This window comes from Melanotaenia boesemani, chromosome 13 (assembly GCF_017639745.1).
Source record: "Melanotaenia boesemani isolate fMelBoe1 chromosome 13, fMelBoe1.pri, whole genome shotgun sequence".
In the NCBI taxonomy this organism is placed as follows: domain Eukaryota; kingdom Metazoa; phylum Chordata; class Actinopteri; order Atheriniformes; family Melanotaeniidae; genus Melanotaenia; species Melanotaenia boesemani.
Window position 1 is genome coordinate 31,535,137 of NC_055694.1, and position 18,688 is coordinate 31,553,824.

Genomic DNA, 18,688 nt, shown 5'->3' on the forward strand with positions numbered 1-18,688 from the left:
CCATCCCTGTCTCATTCTGAAAACAAACACACAAAACACAGTATAAGGCTCTTACCCAGTGGTGAAACTGCTAACATAGAAATGTGAGGATTTAATGCAACTTCAATTTTGTCTGCTCCGCTGTATCTTAGAAGCAAATATTCCACTAATCCACTACTGTACATTATTTACATTATTGGTTACAAATTTCAAATCCTTCCTGCTCAGTGGAAACCATATACCCCAAAAATGATGATTTAATGCTAATATTTGTGATAAACTGAGTCTTCCTTTGAGAGGTGCCTCCTTAAGCCAAAACTCTTTAAAAAAATCATCTTGGGCCAGCTGGAAAATGCATCATGATAAAGCTGAAAACAGGCTGCATGTCACAGGAAAGACTAGCGATGCTACAAATATATGATAATTGCTTAAACTGCCCAACAGCAAATTAATTAATTTAAAATTAGCTCAACCTTAAACATCTACAGCAGTAAATAATAACACACATTAAAGCAATATTAATACAAAGCTAAAACACTGATCATCAAGGGATCATTTTAATACAGAGTGAGTAGTTAGTTAATAACTTCCATATTACATAGTTTCTATTGTTTTGAATGCATAACTTAACACATTAAGGACTAAAAACATCTGCCAAAATTACTTGTAAAACCTATGAGTGATTTTTAGAAAGAACCCTCAGGAACTTGGGGCCCTAGACAACAGCCTAGTTTTGACTAATGGTAAGTCCGCCCCTGACCAGAGCTGTTTCAGTGCTGTCATGAGGTTGGAGGTAACAATATTTGTCAGTTGGATGTTTTTCTTTTAACCAGGAATTTGGAAAATAATGGGATTTTGTGCACCAACAAGTGCGCATTTTTTCTAAATATTGCTGTTTGGAAAGTGTTAAGTTCGCTAGCACTATGCCTCATGAGAAACAGTTAAAAGTCACTGTAGCGGGAGCAGATCCCAGCTTCCCTTCTGCCACCCGACGTGGTGGCGTAAACAAACAATGTTACTTCAGTGACAATGGTCCATAACATTTAATGAATATTTTCTTTTTCTTGAGCTTACAGTCACCAACAAGGCTTTTAGAAGAAAGAGGAAGGAAATGGTAAATTAGTCATCACACTTCTTTATCAATGAGGTAAATGCAGTTCAGTCATGTCTCTCATCAAAATGAACATCCACTTTGTGTTTGTCGGCTTTGTTTCAGGTAAGGACTCTTCAGAGGTTGAAAGTATTCGGAAGATTAATAAGAATTAAGAATATTGAGTTGGATTAATGAAACCACAAATCATCTGCTTTAAAGTCTGAAAAATTAGGATTTTTATCTGTAAAAATAATTTAAAATGTTCTCATTTGCTGCGAGGGATAAAAGGAAGCTTTCCTATAAACAGTCTGTCTCCTACATCAACAATATCTTTGTCAAGATTTTCTTCTTCAAAAAAAGAGTTCCGTGCCGGAATAACTTGGGTGCACCGTGTTGCTCTTTCCAACTCCCTAGTTCCTTATCCAAAGATATGCGACTCCCCATGGTTGCCAAACAACAACAAGGCAGCTTTTGGTATTTTATGTCAGCAAAAGAGCGGCAGCGTGCAGGTATGGAAGCTGGTAAAAGAAGGGGACCAGAAATAGTTTCAGAAAAACCTAAAAAGCCTCGGCATCCTGCTAAAAAAAGCAAACAACCAAAAACGGAATAAAACGAGGATCAATACTGGAGAATCTTTTGAAAGGTGGAGAAGTCTGAGCTGGCAAAGTTTCTCCTCCACAGGTAAGCACCAGAATTTTGCTTAAATTAACTGAAATGTTTATCTTGATTTACAAAGATTTTAGTCTAATTTATTTCTCGGCTCTCATTAAATGAATTTGTGTGACTGCATGGATGTATCAGTGGAGTAAACTGGTGGCCTGTTAGTTTACAACAAATGTAATGATGTTTGGATCAAGTGAAAAGTGTGTTTGTCCTTATAAACATATGAAATTACTGTCAAATTCATTTATTAAGTGAGACTAAGAAAAAACAGTCGCTGCGTGGCATTTGTTGATTAATGTAGCTTTTGTTTACACTCTATTTTATGCTAAAGTAAATTAGCGCGTGAAATTAGCGCTAGCATTGCAAAGCATAACAACTTCCTATGTGTGAATTATCTTCACTCGTCATCATAATGTTTGCTGGCACTATGTTCTTCATGTCCTTCATAGACTGTATATAAAAGAACCGTCCTCTCACACATCGGCAACCTGCGCAAAACTCCCCGAGGGGGGGAGAACGCTCTCTGTGTTTTTCTCTCTCGACTGCAGTTCTGATTTGAAACACTAGGTGTCAGTGCTACTTATTTTGCCTTTAAATCTCAGACTCCGTTTTTCTGAATCTGAGATGTGAATCTATTGTTGGCCAACAATGAACTCAGTATCTAGGGCTACAAGTGGAAACAAACGTACTGTCTAACAATGTTCATTTTCTAAATGAACATTCTGTACATTTTTAATATTAAAATCCATTTGTTTCAGCACAGCGATGGACATGTAATCTACTCAGCATTCATGGAGCAAAGATAACTTCTGGGTTACGTAACTTGTCTCGGATGAGTAAAATAAAACCAAATCAAAATTAAGTAATTTTTTCATTTTAATTTTGAACACAGAATCAGAAATTGGATAATAGTTTGTAACATCTGCCTATAAGACCACGGATGTATGGGTTGATAAACTGGACCGAGTCACAACTGGTTTGAACTGTTATCTTTAAAAGTGTCTTGAGTTGACTTTGCTGGTCGCCTGTGAACTTAGTTATAGGGGTATGAATTGACTTGCACAGACAGTACAAGAGTGGAGGAGAAGCTATTGAGGTGATTAGTGAAGAAGTTCATAATCCAGCTGCAAGAAAAAAATAAATAATTTCCACCTAAATCAAATATTTTAATTTTTTGAGAAAGCATTTAATGGAGCTTAATTTTAGAAATGCTGTGTCAACTTGATAGCCAGATAAGCCAGAAACTTCTCAAATCTTTCATTAAAGATAAAAAAGCAGAAGTAAAACAGCCATACTGAGCAAGAGCGGCGGTAGGTCAGGAAGAAATGCAGTCATCTTCTAATTTAAATGTCTGTGAACTGAAAAAGCGACATTTAAACTGCAACATTTATTCAAATGACCTCAAGATTTTTCTGTTTCTCTTTAACAGTGCTGTTTGGGCCGGTCAGTGCAGATGTTCTCTCTTTTGCACAAACTGAAGGAAAGAGCATCACAGTCCGATGCAACTTCGGTTTATCTGGAGGCAGGAGGTTCTTCTGTAAGGGAGAATGTAAGAAAGAAAATATTCTCATCGAAACAACTGGTGAGAAAGCTCACAACGGCAGATACAGCCTCGAGTACGAAGGAACTTATTCCTCCCCTGTTCTGTACGTGACCATCAATCAGCTCACTAAGTTGGACACAGGATGGTACAAGTGTGGTTTGAGCAACTTTTTCACAGAGTTGCACCATGACATTAATCTCACAGTCAATGCTGGTGAGTTTTCCCCAAAAACATTATGTCACTATGGCTTCATTTGTGATTTCTACCAGAATAATTTGAAAAATGCAGATAAGCTTAGTTTGTTTAGTCATTTGGACATTTATGCTACAGTCACATTTTAAAAGCCACAAAAAATTGGAAGAGAAGTAAACAAAGCCAAAAAAACAAACATGTTTATGAAAGTATTCAGGAAGATTCTTGATTCCAGTTGCAGGTGAGGGTGTCGTTGATTGGGTATAAAAGGAGAATCAATCAAAAGTTTAAAGCAGTGACGGAAAACTCCATTCTTTTTACTAACTCAAGTTTAAATGAGTCACTTACCAAAGCGAATCAGGTTTTTGAGTAATTCGAGTCACTTAGTCACCCACAGTGAGCAGAAATCCATGTCCACACACCTGCTCCCAGTTCCAACTGGTTCATACTGCTACAAACACTGATTTCAAACAAGAAAATAATCCATGTCAGAGTGAAAAAAAGAGTTAAAGATCAACAATTCTCAGAGCAAATATTTATTGTAGCAGCGAGATGCACCAACAGTCTCCAACTTCTGTTGACAGTGCAAGCTTCCAACTATAAACCAGTTTATAAAATGTGTTGATAAACTAAGTACAATACAAAATACTTGGAAGTATCAGAGTAAAAAACAAACGCTGTGAGCATTTCCCCCATAGAATGTACATAAAAGATGGACGGAGCCTCCGTGATGTCACCTGTAGGTTTCTGAAGAGCTGAATTGAAGCTCAATGGGTGGTTCCCACCGTCGCCATCTTGGCAGCGTCACGCATGTCATCATTCCCGGAAAATCCAAAAATGGGCAAAGAGGTGGAGCTGAGAGGGGGACTGCGAACATGGGGTTGGATGATTGACACCCACCAAACTCCGAACTGCCAGTAGCTAAGAGCTAACCGAGCTAACAGTAGCTAACTAGCTAACAGAGGTAGGCAGGCTAAAGCTAAGGCGTGCTGCTAGCCGGCTAAAAACTGCGGTTGTGCTGCACTCTCCCTTCCTGCCGCGGATATTTCATACCTGTCAACCAAAAGGACATGGTAGTATAATTAATATGATATATTTATACAAGTACAGTTAGAAAAGCAGTTGTTGCACACATGGGGCAAGTCACTGAATGAATCAGTGGAAACAATGAATCAGTATTCATGAGTCAGTAAAAGTGATTCCAGAGTACTTAATGATTTGTTCATGGCTTGCACATCACTAGTTTCAGTACTTTTCCGACTGAATGTGAAATGCACTGCATTCCTCACTGCGTTTAGCATATTAAAACTATGCTGCGGGGGGGAGGCAGGCTTTTAAACTCTCCTTGTTTCCTTGTAGAGTTCAACAACCTACTTTGCTATTAAATTATTTTATGCACACAGCTGGATGCATACATTTCCAATATTTGTCACTCCTTTACAGTTTATTTAGTGGGTGGAATGAACTAGTTAGGCTAAACTATGAACTAACATTGAGCCATTTTAAGGCAGAAAAAGTCTTGGAGGAGTAAACACAAAAAAAAAAAAAAAAATGTATTTTGACTTTACATTCAAGATCTTTATTTGCAAATACATTTGTTTCAGTTTAACGTGTATAGAAAAGCAAACTTGTTCATGCTCAACACTGCAGACCACTTCCTCTGAGGTGGCTGTAATAACTACCAAGGGAACATCCTTCATTTCATCACATGTTTACATGTTTCTCTTGTTACTACATCAAAGGATAAAAAAGACAAATTATTCTTTTTTTCTTTTCTGGCTTCCATCAGTGTGGCCTCGCTCTCTGAAGCTCCTTTTCAGGGGTTTCCTGTTGTTGATTGAACAATGTGTTACAAAAGGGTTATGTTATTGTACTTAGCTAAGCTAGGGGTGACCATGTACCTGCACTCAGAGATTTAAGGAAGGAAGGGTATTTGTTATTGTACATGTTTGCTTCTACATCCTCTGTCAGTCTGTCAGCCTTGCAGTCTTTTATACATAAAGAGAAAAACTTAAAGTGTGTTGTAAATTTGTTGCCTTTTCTTGAAAGTTCTTTGTTTTTCTGTATACAACCTGTTGCACCACCGGCTGGTTTTAACATGTTTTTTGTTCACAGCTCCAACTACATTCACTCCAGCTACAGCAACTACTGTTACAGTTAAAGGTACAGTTCATAATGTGCAGGTTCAAAACTGCCCAAATACACCCAAATGTCTCGTATACAGTCTTGTTCTGTCTCAAACAACAGTTCAGTTTCACGCTGAGCAAAATGGATAAAATAATAAATTATGTCATTTGGAAGTAATTCTACACGTTAGAAAATGATCACATTTGGAATTAAATAACAATGAAAGAAAAATTAAAGGGAGATTTTTCCTACAGTCAGTGCCACGGTCTAACAACGAATGTCACTGATAGCTTTAATTCTTTTTATTTTCCTGCCTCTGCCCCACCTCTCTTGCCCAGGTTATGTTTTTCCTGTGATTGTATCTGTTCCTGTGGTGGTTTTGCTTTGTGTGGCGGTTTCCCTTTTCCTCTGCAAAAGAAAGACCAAGAAGAACTTTGACGGTGAGAAAGTTTCCAGCTTTATCTGCATGTCTAATACTGATTCAGATAATCCTTTACAAACATTTGTTTGATTTATTTTGCAGGTGTGAACTTGGATGGCCAAAACTTGAAGGTAATTTCAGTAAAAGATAAAAAGTTTTTCTTTAATTATTATATTAACATTATTATATTTGAAACTGTTATTTGAAGCGGATTATAGAGAGATAAAACAACATTTAACAGAATTTCGTCCACACTAGGAGCCTTTATGTTTCCAAACTGTAAACCATTATAATTGCTCAGAGAAGACAGTTTAGAAAAATAAAGTATATCGTTTGTCATTTCAGCATTTCACTAATCAACAAACTGGTCCTTATCTGGTCTTTAAATGAGATAAAGCCAACCTCCAAAAACAACAACAACAAAAAATACACATTCAGTATTAAATTAAATTAAATTAAATTAAATTAAATTAAATTAAATTAAATTAAATTAAATTAAATTAAAATAAGCGTTGTGTGAAAACTATGCCCCCCGCACTGTTCCATGGGGTTTTAGTATCAGTAGCAGCAGGTGCTTCTCATGAATGAATCAATTCTGGTCTTATTGTTCATCTGAGGTTGAATTAACATTTTAAGATCAAACAAAACGGAGGGTGTTTTTTTTTCTTTTCCAGCCGAGTGGATTATTTAACCAGTTCTAGCCAGTTTAACTTTAGGTAGAGTTACTTGTGGGTGAAAGGGGCTCAATGTGATCATCAGCTGTAACACTAGTAATGCTTCAAAGCAACAGTCATCAATTTCAGTGAGTTCTTGCAAAAGTAAACTACAGATTGATCGTTAACAGAAAAGGTAAAGTTTTCCTTCTTTTTTTTTTTTTTTTTTTTTTGGTCTCTGATTCTTCAACAGGCATTTAGTTGATGTTTGTATTTAGAATTTTAAAAGAAAAGTGCGGTTTTCTTTCAGCTCATTGTGCTTCCCTTTATTACACTCAAAATTTGGCCAATTTGTACTTTCCTGTTTTTACCACTAGATGATGTAACTTGTGGGATTACAACACAAGGTTTAGTTACTTTTTCCATTATATTCACACCTGAAATTAAACCAAACCAGGCATCATTTGGTAAAATAGGAGCACAGCTTGTGTTGAGTTTTTTTGTTGTTTAAAAGCAGAATTAAACACATGCACATTGAGTAACTCTGAAACTTGAACAAAGTTTTGGAATTGCCTCACAATGTTTTTTCTTTGTAGTCACCAGGTGAAGACCCCATCTATCAGAGCCTCACTCCAGCCAGCATGGACCAGGACCAGACCTACTCCACGCTCATACACAAGCACAGAGCCTGAAAGTGCTGCATTTATTCTCATCCTCATCAAAATCTTTTTCTAACTTGTTATTGAGCCATTTCCACCCAGATGAGTGAAATGCAGCAGACCTGACAAACGTTTGTGGTCAACCCTCTGAAACGTACAGTGTGACGCCAGAAGAAAGCAGATCAGAGAGCAGCTGACCTCCTTATTTAAACATCTCAGAGCCTGCACTGATTCTTCATTTAGATTTTTATTCGCTGACGGGAATTCTGCAGGAATATTTTATGATATTTTACATTTTACTTTGTACTGTTTTTTGGTTTAAATGGTCTTACTTCATTTTTAAGTCTTGTTTGTTTGTAGCAGTTTGTAACATGTTTGGAAAAGTAATAAAGCATTATTATTATTATCATTATTATTGTTATTATTTTTTATTTATTTATTATTTTTTAATTATTATTATTATTATTATCATTATTATTATTATTATTTTTTATTTATTTATTATTTTTTAATTATTATTATCATTATTATTATTTTTTTTTTTATTTATTTATTATTTTTTAATTATTATTATTATTATTATTATTATTATTATTATCATTATTATTATTATTAATTGATTGGAGCTGTTATGTCATTGTGAGCTCAACTGCTTAATGAGTTTAATACCAATATTCTAATGTAAAAAAATCTTTTTTCTTCTTATAATCAAATAAAGAAAACCTAAATAAATTATGAGATATTAAAGAGTAACCCATCCATCCATTATCTATGCCGCTTTGTCCAATGAAGGGTCGCGGGAATGCTGGAGCCTAACCCAGTATTAACAGGTGAGAGGCAGGTACACCTGGACAGGTCTACCAGTCCATCGCAGGGCCAACACAGAGAGACAAACAACCACTCACACTCCTAGGGAGAATTTAGTGATCAATTAACCTAATGTGCGTGTCTTTGGAGGGTGGGAGGAAGCTGGAGTACCCAGAGTGAACCCACTCATGCACGGGGAGAAAAACTCCACACAGAACAGCCACTGTGCAAACGTCCCCCAGCTGAGGCTCGAACCAGTGACCTTCTTGCTGTGAGGCATTAAAGAGTAACATACTAATATTTATTTAATAGAAACAAAAATAAAATGTGTTACATTTAATCAGAGGTTTTATTTACCTCATGTGCATATTAAGTGTCTCTTCTTGTCCAGAAGCAGCATGGTTTCATGGTTTGCACCAGTGAAATCACAGCAGCTGCTCCACATGGATACGTGAACTACTGCAAAGCCATCAGTGTTCCCTAAACTCAAACCCCAAACACAGCACAAGGATCAGGGTTGGACTTGCTTTGTGCCAAGTCCAGCCCACATGACTACAGTAATTACCCCAAACTGAGCAGGTTCCCAGATGGTGGTTGCTGGTGCGTCCTCCTTCATCAGACACACAGACAGGAGGAGGTGAAGCGAAAGAAGCCGTTCACCGACTGTTTCAGGATGAAAATCTTCCAGCTTCTCTGCATGTGCCTCCTGCCAGGTGAGGACCGGTTAGCTGAAACCAACACACTATCATCAATATTCTCTTTTTCTCTGCTTGTATTTTGTAATCATGCTGCTCACTTGTGCTCCACAACAAGTGTTTTTATTTTTTCTTTAGCCATTTTACTTTATTGAAATAAAGTTAGAGCTAAACTTTAACCGCAGCTTTACCCACACATACACGGCTGTGTGAACGGATTTTTTTTTTGCATTTTTTACATGAAATTGTTTTTGTGACAAAGATAAAAAATTATTTTTAGCTATTTTTTTTACTAGGATTTTATTTATTTATTTATTTATTTATTTATTGTCTTTGTTTATGTGCTTTCATATTTGTGTTTTCATTTGAATGATGAAACATTTATTTATATGTGAAATATGAAACAAAGAGCTTAGCAAAGCCACCACAGATTGTAAACACATAAAACAAACAGAACTCAAAGCATCACCCACCAGCCTGTATTCTAAAAAAAGGCTTAAGAGTAATAAGTTATTATTAATAATAAAGTTAATGATAACTTTATTTTTAGATGCAAAATTTACATCTTTGTGCAAGGAGGAACAGGAGGAGCACTGTCAGATTGTCATGAAGTGTCAGGAGAACACAAACACATTCAATGCTCGAGAAACAAGCAAATGAAGAACATTTAAAAACAAGCAGCAGAAATCCACAGGACAGGACAGAAACTACTTTATTTTGGCACGTGATGAATGAAACACAGAGAGAAAGATCTGGACTGAAGAACAGCAACTTAGCTGGACATAGACCGAGGAAAGTGATGACTAGTGCAACTGAAACAAGAGCAGGAAGCAAAATGAATAACATGGTCCTGTTAGAATTTGTGGGTTTTGATGTTTTGGGGTTTTGTTTTTGTACTGCAGTTTCATGCTGTGTTTTGTTATATTCGTATCAGGTCTGTTATGCTCCGTGTTCATATCTTGATAACAAATAATCAGGTTTTTACTTGATTATCTTTTACTACTACTTATTATAACTATTGTTCTCCTGTTCCTGTTAGTTTTTTGTTTTCAAGTCTTCAGTTCCTCAGTCACTTATAGGTTCTTGTTAATTATTGAGGTTTGCAGCATTGGTTCCTGCAGCTCTCTGAAAGTCCCACCACAGAATTTAAACCAGGTTTAGATCTGAACTTTAACTGGATCATTCTAACAGCTTGATTATTTTCTTTCTTAGCCATTCTGTTGTAGATCTGCTGCTGTGTTTCGGATCATTGTCCTGCTGCATGAGACAGTTTTAACCAAGCTTTAGCTGTTGGACAGATGGACTCACATCTGACTCTAGAATACATTGGTATCCAGAGGAGTTCATGATCCACTTAATGAATGCAAGGTGTCAAGGTTCTGTAGCTGAAGAAGCCCAGATCAGATCAGTGCAGTACTGATATGCTGTGTTTGAGGGTTTTCTGCATTCTGACCAAACACCTCCACTGTGGCCTGGTCTGTCTGAAGGACATTGTTCCAGAAGTCTTGAGCCTTTCTACTGCAAAACTTTCAAATAAACCAAACTGGTTCAGTCTTTTTCTAACTGGACTGTCATGAACTTTAATATTTAATTCAGTTCAATTTAGCTTTATTTGTATAGCATCACTTCACAACAATGTCATTTCAGGGCACTTTACAGATAAATCAGTTCGAGTCAGTTCATAATAGATAATAGCCTAGTTAAGGAAAACCAACAAATTGCATTGAATCTTGACTTCGATCCAATCCCCAGCCTCAGCATGCAAGAGGCGACAGTGAAAAGGAAAAACTCCCTTTTAACAGGAAGGGAATTTTGAAGGTCATTGCTGATGTCTTTCCTCTTTGGCATCGTGTACATACACCTGTATATAGGTGTATTACACACTGATGATGATCAGAACAGGAAATTTAATGTGGCTGTTGTTTAAATATAGAAATAAAGCTCCCATCTCACCACTTGTTCTGACCTCTGTGAGTTCAAACACAAGCCAAAAGTTTTTATACATTTCTTTCCTTCCTTGAATTTAAGTGAAGACCAGAAAATTCTTTGTATAGTTGACTGCAGTAAATAATTTTGTTTATGTTTTTCTCTTTTAATCATTGCAGGAGTGCTGTGCAGCAACCAGAAGTTTACAAAACTGGAGGGAGAAAGCATCTTTTTTGGCTGCGCTTTCAACCCACCTCAAGGCAACAAATTCTTCTTAAAGAAAGGGCGAAGCAGTGAAAACTTTCTGACTGATGTCAGTAACAGCAGCACACGGAGTGGCAGATACAGCACTGGATATGAGAACGGCATCTTTTATGTAAGCATTTCACAGCTGAAAAGATCTGACTCCGGACACTACAGGTGCGGCGTGGGCAACGCTTCCTCTCCAGATTTACAGCGAGATTTTGAACTCAGTGTTACAGATGGTGAGTTTCTATTGTTCTCATAAGGCTTTTCAACTGATGATAAGAATTATTATTCATTTAGAAGTATTTCCATACAAAATGTACGAAAGACCAGAAATACTATGATAATAAATGAATAATAAAACAAGTAACTAATTAAATAGATAAATAAATATATTCAAATGATTGCCTAAAATTAAATCCAAATAATAAAAGTCCATTGTATTTGTGTAATTATTTATTTATTCATACATTTATGTATTCATTTATTTATTTACTTGTTCATTTGTACAAGAAACTTTTATCTGGTGAAGAAAACAAAACTAGCCACTGAGGAGCTTTTTAACCACCGCAGCGACCTCAGCCCCAGAGATGGGAGAGCCAACACCAGGGTCCCCAGGTCTTCCTCAACAGAAGACGTGTTGGTGGGATTGAGAAGGTCTTCGAAGTATTCCCACCACAGCCTCCCAAGTTGAGGTCAGCAGTCCCCCATCCCTACTGTTCATGTTGATTGAGCACTGCTTTCCCCTCCTGAGCCGCCGGATGGTGGACCAGAATCTCCTCGAAGCCGTCCGGAAGTCATTCTCCATGGCCTCTCAAAACTCCTCCCATGGCCGAGTTTTTACCTTAGCAACTGCCAAAGCTGCGTTCCACTTAGCCCACCAATACCCATCAGCTGCCTTCGGAGTCCCACAGGCCAAAAAGGCCTGATAGGATTCCTTCTTCAGCTTGACGGCATCCCTTATTGCTGGTGTCAACGACAGGCCCCGACGACCTTGCTGCCACAGCTGCGGCAGGTCTTTCCCCACCATCTGAGACAACTCACCACCAGGTGGTGATCAGTTGACAGCTCTGCCCCTCTCTTTACCCGAGTTTCCAAAACATGCGGCTGCAAGTCCAACGATATGACTATAAAGTCGACCATCAAACTGCGGCATAGAGTGTCCTGGTGCCAAGTGCACATGTGGACACTCTTATGCCTGAACAAGGTGTTCGTTATGGACAATCCATGACGAGCACAGAAGTCCAACAACAAAACACCACTCAGATTTAGATCAGTGGGGCCATTCCTCCCAGTCATGTCCCTCCAGGTATCGCTGTCATTGCCCACATGGGCATTCCCCCAGCAGAACGAGGGAGTCCCCAGAAGGAGTGCTCTCCAACATCCCCTCCAAGGACTCCAAAAAGCGTGGGTACTCTGAACTGGTGCATAAGCACAAACAACAGCCAAGCAGCCAAGGATCAGACCGCCAGGGGTCCCCGCCTCTGGCAGCCGCACAGCCCACAATGCACCCGACCCCTATGGCCCCTCCTGCAGGTGGTGAGCCCACGGGAGGAGAGAATAAAGAAATATTATTACACTAAATAAACTGCTACCAAGAACAAATGTATCTGCACATACTTATTTTATAAATTAAAACAAGTGACTAAATTACCGGTATCAGCACTGTGATTTTGGGGCAGCATGGCTCAGTGGGAACAGTGGTTGTCCTGTAGCCCAAGGGTTGCTGGTTCGATCCCGGCCGGGAGAGCTCATGTTGAGGTGTCCCTGAGCAAAACACCGAACCCCAAATTGCTCCTGATGGGTCGTGGTTGAGCACCTTGCATGGCAGCTTCTGCCATCCATATGTGAATGGGTGAATGTGATGTACATGTAAAGTGCTTTAGATAAAAGCATTATATAAGTACAGACCATTTAACAGACGCTTTTCTCCAAAGCGATTTCCCCCTGTGGGATTCGAACTTCGATCTCCTGCATGTGGAACGGATGCCCTACCGACTGAGATATTCGGGGAGTCCGGGTTTTGTCCGACCCGCGGGTCCCACTCTTTTAAAAAAATTTGACCGCACCAAACCGCCCCGCACCTCCGCTTCTATTTTTTTTAACCCGACCCGAACAGCCCCATTAAAACACATATTATGATATTGATGAATGCTTTTATTTAGTCTTAGAAAGGTGCATATGATCTCCTAAATTGGCGTTGGAAACTGGCAACACAAAATGTATTTTCATTTGAACGTTAAGCCTATAAACATAAATAGGCAACTAAATAAAGTGTTTTAAATAAAAACAAAAAAAAAAAACAATAAAAAACAGCAAAACTTTAACCCCAGGGTCCCTGCTTGGACAAACAAAATAGGTAATAAAACATTTTGCCACTTGTATTAAACATTTTTTAATCAAACTTATTACTCTTATTCAGCGGTGTGCAACTGATCGCAGCACCGGGAGGCTTCAAAATCTGCTCTCACAGAGCAACCAAAACGACCTCCATCTAGCCTATATTTTTTTCTCTCAAAGTAACCGTTTTAATTTAGGCGTTTGCCTGCACTGTGCAAAAAAAGAATAGCATCAACTGTCCCGGGGTTCAGTCTGTTTCGCCTGGACTCAAGCACCCAACACTTCTTCTTCCATCTTTTGTTGCTTGTCTGCTTGGCGCTTTCTGCACCTGCGTAGCCTACTACGCGCCTACGTGGACATTACGTTATAAAACGTAACCTGTGTTTAAATAACTGATAAATATTTTCTCTTACATGTTATAGTAACAAAATGTAGACACTGATTAAGGTCTTTATTTTCAGTTTGACAAAAAATAAAATTAATAGATAGAACTAGATATTTCAGAATAGTAAACCACACCAACCCGCACCACAGTTAAGAGTTGATTCTGATTAATAAACGGAATCAGGCATAGGACCTGCGTGCACACGCTTTGATAAATCTGAAAGTTGAAGTGCACCGCATTTTCTTTTTTCCCTAACTACGACACCTGTAGTTTGCTTTGCTTCGCACAGTTTTATGAACGAGGCCCCAGATTTTTGTGCTGTGACCTTCGGCAAACTGCAGATTTGTCCTGATTCTTTTTGCCGTTGACAGACAATGTTTCCTTCTTGTAAACCTCGTAGATCAATTTTTAGTCTCGTTCTGATGGAAGACACATGCACTTTAGGACGGCAGGTCCTTTGACATGTTTGGATTCTTTGAGACTTCTTTTGTTATCTTGTGTTCCACTCTTTGGGTTAAACTCAGCCTGACCTGCCCAAAGTGGTTTAAAGGTTCTTGACAGTTGGAAAGGCTGATTTCAAACAGGTTTTTTTTTATATGTTTTTGTATCCCTTATCAGATTCATATGCATTAGTAATCTTCCTCCAGAAGTCCTCAGAGAGCTCTCAGGACCTTACTGTGGTGTTAAATAAATATCTGAAGCTTAAATGAGACAGACTCCTCTAATATGCTCTGTAGTAATCTTCTGATCATCATTACATTCATTGCTAACAATCTTCTCACATCTTTCTTTCACATTACTAAAGCTATTTCAGTTTTATTTGTATAGTTATGTTATTTTGATCTCTCAAAAGAAAGAAATACAAAGTAAAAAAGAAAAAGATCCAGTTTTCATGGTGTTTTCTAATCTACTCTCACAACTATATAATATAAACAAAATATAAATAAGTATGTGTTGTCAATAATTCTGTTGTTGCTATGAGTCCAGTAATCTGGTGTTATTAATCTCCCTTATTCCTCTTTTTAACAGAAATGTGTGATGGAAGCACTGCCCTCAACAGTCCAGGAGTTCCACTTTACAGCCAAGCTAAAGGGGGGAGCATCAGAGTCAAGTGCTCTTTTACTTTGGCTGAACTCTACAACTTGTTTTTCTGTAAAAACAAATGCAAGACGCAGGATGTTCTGGTTGAAACCAGCGGATTCACGGCTCAGAGTGGCAGATTCGGGATTGAATATGAGAAGAAAGGAATGTTTCATGTCACCATTTCAAATCTGTCCCTGTCCGATTCAGGACTCTACAGTTGTGGAGTTAATGTCTTTTCTGCACCAAACCCATGTAATGCATTTGAAATCAGAGTTAAAACTGGTGAGTACAAGTTTACTTTCTTAATGGCCACAAGATGGCGCTGGTCCCACCTTGACAATGTCCGGTGTGGTGTGTTCAAGCTTCACGGTTGTGATTAGAATTTTGCATGAATGCAGGGTAGTCGGAGATGGGTGGGGGTGGGCGGAGTTAAAGGAGAGGGGCCCTCGAAGTGAAAATGAGTTTTTGTGTTGTTTTTTTTTTAAAGTTTAATTAATGTCTTAAATAATGATATAATGATATTCACTTTGTCTGAATATTATTACATCAGTTATTTACCTCCTCTACACCCACGTTTTCAAGGCCCCTTGAACGCATCGTTGCTATCTTTTGGCATTTTTAACACACACGGGAGCCGTGTGGCGTAGCCGCAATTAGTTTAAAGCAAACATGGAGGTAAGTCAGACGACAGGTGAAGAAGATATATTCTGTGTATGTAAGTTTTACAAATGTTATGTAAAACATTGTAAAATTACAGAGAACACTATTAGTAAAAGGACATGAGAAAAGTCCATGTGTATTTTTTAGGGCTGTGAAATGTTTAAAAAAATGAATCAAATTAATCACAACTTTCAAATTAATCATGATTAATCACCATTCGCGACTATGCCTGAAATTTGGCTGTTTTACTGTGCTGTATCAACAGAATGATGATAAAACTGATGATCTGGATAAAAACATAAAAGTTAAAAAAGTTTAAAGTCCTACAGCAGCATCACCCAAAGTAAACATAAAAGAAAAAAAATGGTTCATTGGCTGTTTGTTATGTAAGTTTTTTCTTTTTGAACAATCAGTTCAATATTTCATAAAATCTAGACCTAAAAAAATGTCACATTTGTGTCTCCCTTTTCCTGGTCAGTGCTCCCCCACTAAACCACATATCTTTAAGATCAGAAAGTTACACAATGCAACTTCAAGGCATTAATAAATGATGAATTAGGCAGAATTTAATTATTTAATCTCCTGTTGGTGCATTTAAGACAAATTTAATGGCATATAAAAACAATTTGAGCATGTAAAATGACTGACCTATGATTATTACTTAATTATTTAATTCAATGCATTAACTAGAAAATAAAAAATTTATCAGTGAGTACTGTCCATCATAATGGTGTCCAGCCTCCAAGTTATAGATGCAGAGTAGAAGAAGTTGATAGTAGGACAGGAGGAACAATACAAAACATGATTGGGATGCTTTTGCAGGCAAAACCTAGCAGACTGTTTATTGCATTGCAAACATATGTTTAACCTTTCAGTACTCCTGTAATATATTAACATTTGTAAAGTTTAACATCATGAACCACCTGGCTTTCAGTTTCAGACACAGCAGCAGGTCCGTCGCCAGGTCGAGATGTCACTAAGGATGTGAGACAAGGTGAAAACAAGCACGTTTGTTCAAAACCATTCTTAAAAACATTTGAATCTTTTTTCTGCAAACAAAAATAAGGATAAGTGAAGTCTGGACATTTGACTTTTATAATGCAGGGAATAGGCCACTTTATCAATATAGAGGTTAAATAAGGGGTGGTGAACTCTGGTTCTCCAGCAGCTCAGTCCTGCAGGTTTTAGATGTTTTCTGCTCCAACACACCTGATTTAAATCAAATGGATCCAACAGCTTGTCCAGTTCTGCACATTGACTCATTATATTAGAGCAGGGAAACATCTTAAATCTGCAGGACTGCGCCCCACCACTGGGTTAAACTAAAATAATATTTAGCACCTTTGTCTTATATCATGAGAAAAATATGCATGAGAGATAGTAAATGTGCATGGAGGGGCCATCTGTATGGTTTATACAGAGGTATGAATTTTGTGCTACGCCTCTGGAAGAATGTATAACAACATTTATAAGATGATGAGCTGGAGAACTAAACGACATTTTGATGCCTGTATTCATTACAAGAGAGCCGTCAGTAATAACTTATTTATTTGTAAAAACTTAAATCACCACCTCAGCTCTTACTTTAAGTTTGACAGTAATAGTTTGAGAATTTTGAGCTGCTAATTCATCAGTTTTCTGGTTTACATTTTCCACTTAAAATGTATCTGCATCATTTATGAGTCAAGTTTTGTTAGATTGGCTTAATTTAATGTCAAACTTTGAGTGATGCGTGAGCAGAGAGCATTTATTTGACATGTCGTCTGTCATCCAGGTCATCCAGGCCATCCAGATCATCCAGGTCATCCAGGCCATCCAGATCACAGCTTTGCACTGATCGTTTGTCTGACTGTGTTTGCTGTGATGTCCATTTTCCTGCTGTTCTTCCTCTGCAGAAAGAAGATAAACAGTGAGTGGTCTTTCCTTCTGTTATAAACAGTCAGTTAAACAGAGCTGTAAACACCTTATTTGTCTCTTTCTGCTTTGCAGGATTAAACATCACAGAATCCTTCAGAAGTGACTATATTGAGGTAATTGGTCAAACACTTTCTGTAATGTTCAATCAGAGTCTAATAAGAAGAAAATGTAATGCAACCTTTTTGTTTTTTGATTTCTTTTCTCAGTGTGACTGATATTGAGTTGTGGTGAGAATGGACTTCATCTTCCAGTCCAGCAGACATCATTTCAAACCATCTCAACAAGCACAAACAATCTTTCTGACAAGTCCTATTATCAGATAGTCCTAAAACACAACACAGAAACAGCAAAACTCTTAAACACTTCATAAACAGTGATCATAACACAACATTTTTTTCTTATATTTGCAGAGTGGCCTGTCCCTGATTTCATCATGCAGCTAATCCACAACCTAAGCTCTTTACAGATACAAATTTGTTTATTTTGTTTCCTTCCTTCTAAACTCACTTTTTCAAATAATCTCTGACAACAATCACTTTGGACATGGGTGATTTTTCTGTGAGATTTTAAAGAACTCTGTGGTCTTAAGATTATAGATAGTCCTCTTCTTTAGCTTCAAGGACAAAGTTTTCATGATTTCATAAAAAGAAAAAAAAATCTCCCAGAGAGCACTGCAGCATCTCTGGATTTTATCTTTGTACATTTTCATTTTAACTTGTGGATCCATTGATGAACTGTGTCGACCCATACTATGAGAGAACCCTGAACCCACCCCATACTATCAGAGAACCCTGGACCCACCCCATACTATCAGAGAATCCTGAACCCACCCCATACCATCACAGAACCCTGAACCCACCCCATACCATCACAGAACCCTGAACCCACCCCATACTATCAGAGAACCCTGGACCCACCCCATACCATCACAGAACCCTGAACCCACCCCATACTATCAGAGAACCCTGAACCCACCCCATACTATCAGAGAACCCTGAACCCACCCCATACCATCAGAGGATCCTGAACGCACCCGATACCATCACAGAACCCTGAACCCACCCCATACTATCAGAGAATCCTGAACGCACCCCATACCCATCACAGAACCCTGAACCCACCCCATACCATCACAGAACCCTGAGCCCACCCCATACCATCACAGAACCCTGAACCCACCCCATACCATCACCGAACCCTGAACCCACCCCATACCATCACAGAACCCTGAACCCACCCCATACCATCATAGAACCCTGAACCCACCCCATACCATCACAGAACCCTGACACCCACCCC

General features: G+C 38.2%; 2 protein-coding genes across 2 annotated transcripts; both read left to right on the forward strand.

Moving 5' to 3' along the window:
* Window positions 1-1,137: 1,137 nt before the first annotated feature.
* On the forward strand, window positions 1,138-7,675 carry LOC121651095. Its single transcript, XM_042002985.1, has 6 exons — window positions 1,138-1,195; window positions 3,165-3,491; window positions 5,586-5,633; window positions 5,936-6,037; window positions 6,121-6,149; window positions 7,268-7,675. Exons 1-6 carry the CDS (start codon window positions 1,144-1,146, stop codon window positions 7,361-7,363), a joined length of 654 nt encoding a protein of 217 aa, XP_041858919.1. The 5' UTR covers window positions 1,138-1,143; the 3' UTR covers window positions 7,364-7,675.
* A 1,107-nt stretch (window positions 7,676-8,782) lies between these two features.
* On the forward strand, window positions 8,783-18,286 carry LOC121651094 (polymeric immunoglobulin receptor-like). The gene is made up of 7 exons (XM_042002984.1): window positions 8,783-8,850; window positions 10,938-11,243; window positions 14,759-15,094; window positions 16,407-16,466; window positions 17,247-17,381; window positions 17,462-17,502; window positions 17,596-18,286. Exons 1-7 carry the CDS (start codon window positions 8,811-8,813, stop codon window positions 17,602-17,604), a joined length of 927 nt encoding a protein of 308 aa, XP_041858918.1. The 5' UTR covers window positions 8,783-8,810; the 3' UTR covers window positions 17,605-18,286.
* The last annotated feature ends 402 nt before the right edge of the window (window positions 18,287-18,688 follow it).

Excerpts from the sequence above, each read along its gene's own strand:
- LOC121651095 (XM_042002985.1), top strand. The coding sequence starts at position 1,144 with ATGTCTCTCATCAAAATGAACATCCACTTTGTGTTTGTCGGCTTTGTT. Across the intron at positions 1,196-3,164 it reads GTTTGTCGGCTTTGTTTCAG|TGCTGTTTGGGCCGGTCAGT; the intron begins GTAAGGACTCTT and ends TCTCTTTAACAG. Across the intron at positions 5,634-5,935 it reads AACTACTGTTACAGTTAAAG|GTTATGTTTTTCCTGTGATT; the intron begins GTACAGTTCATA and ends TCTCTTGCCCAG.
- LOC121651094 (XM_042002984.1), top strand. The coding sequence starts at position 8,811 with ATGAAAATCTTCCAGCTTCTCTGCATGTGCCTCCTGCCAG. Across the intron at positions 15,095-16,406 it reads TGAAATCAGAGTTAAAACTG|TTTCAGACACAGCAGCAGGT; the intron begins GTGAGTACAAGT and ends CCTGGCTTTCAG. Across the intron at positions 16,467-17,246 it reads CACTAAGGATGTGAGACAAG|GTCATCCAGGCCATCCAGAT; the intron begins GTGAAAACAAGC and ends TCTGTCATCCAG.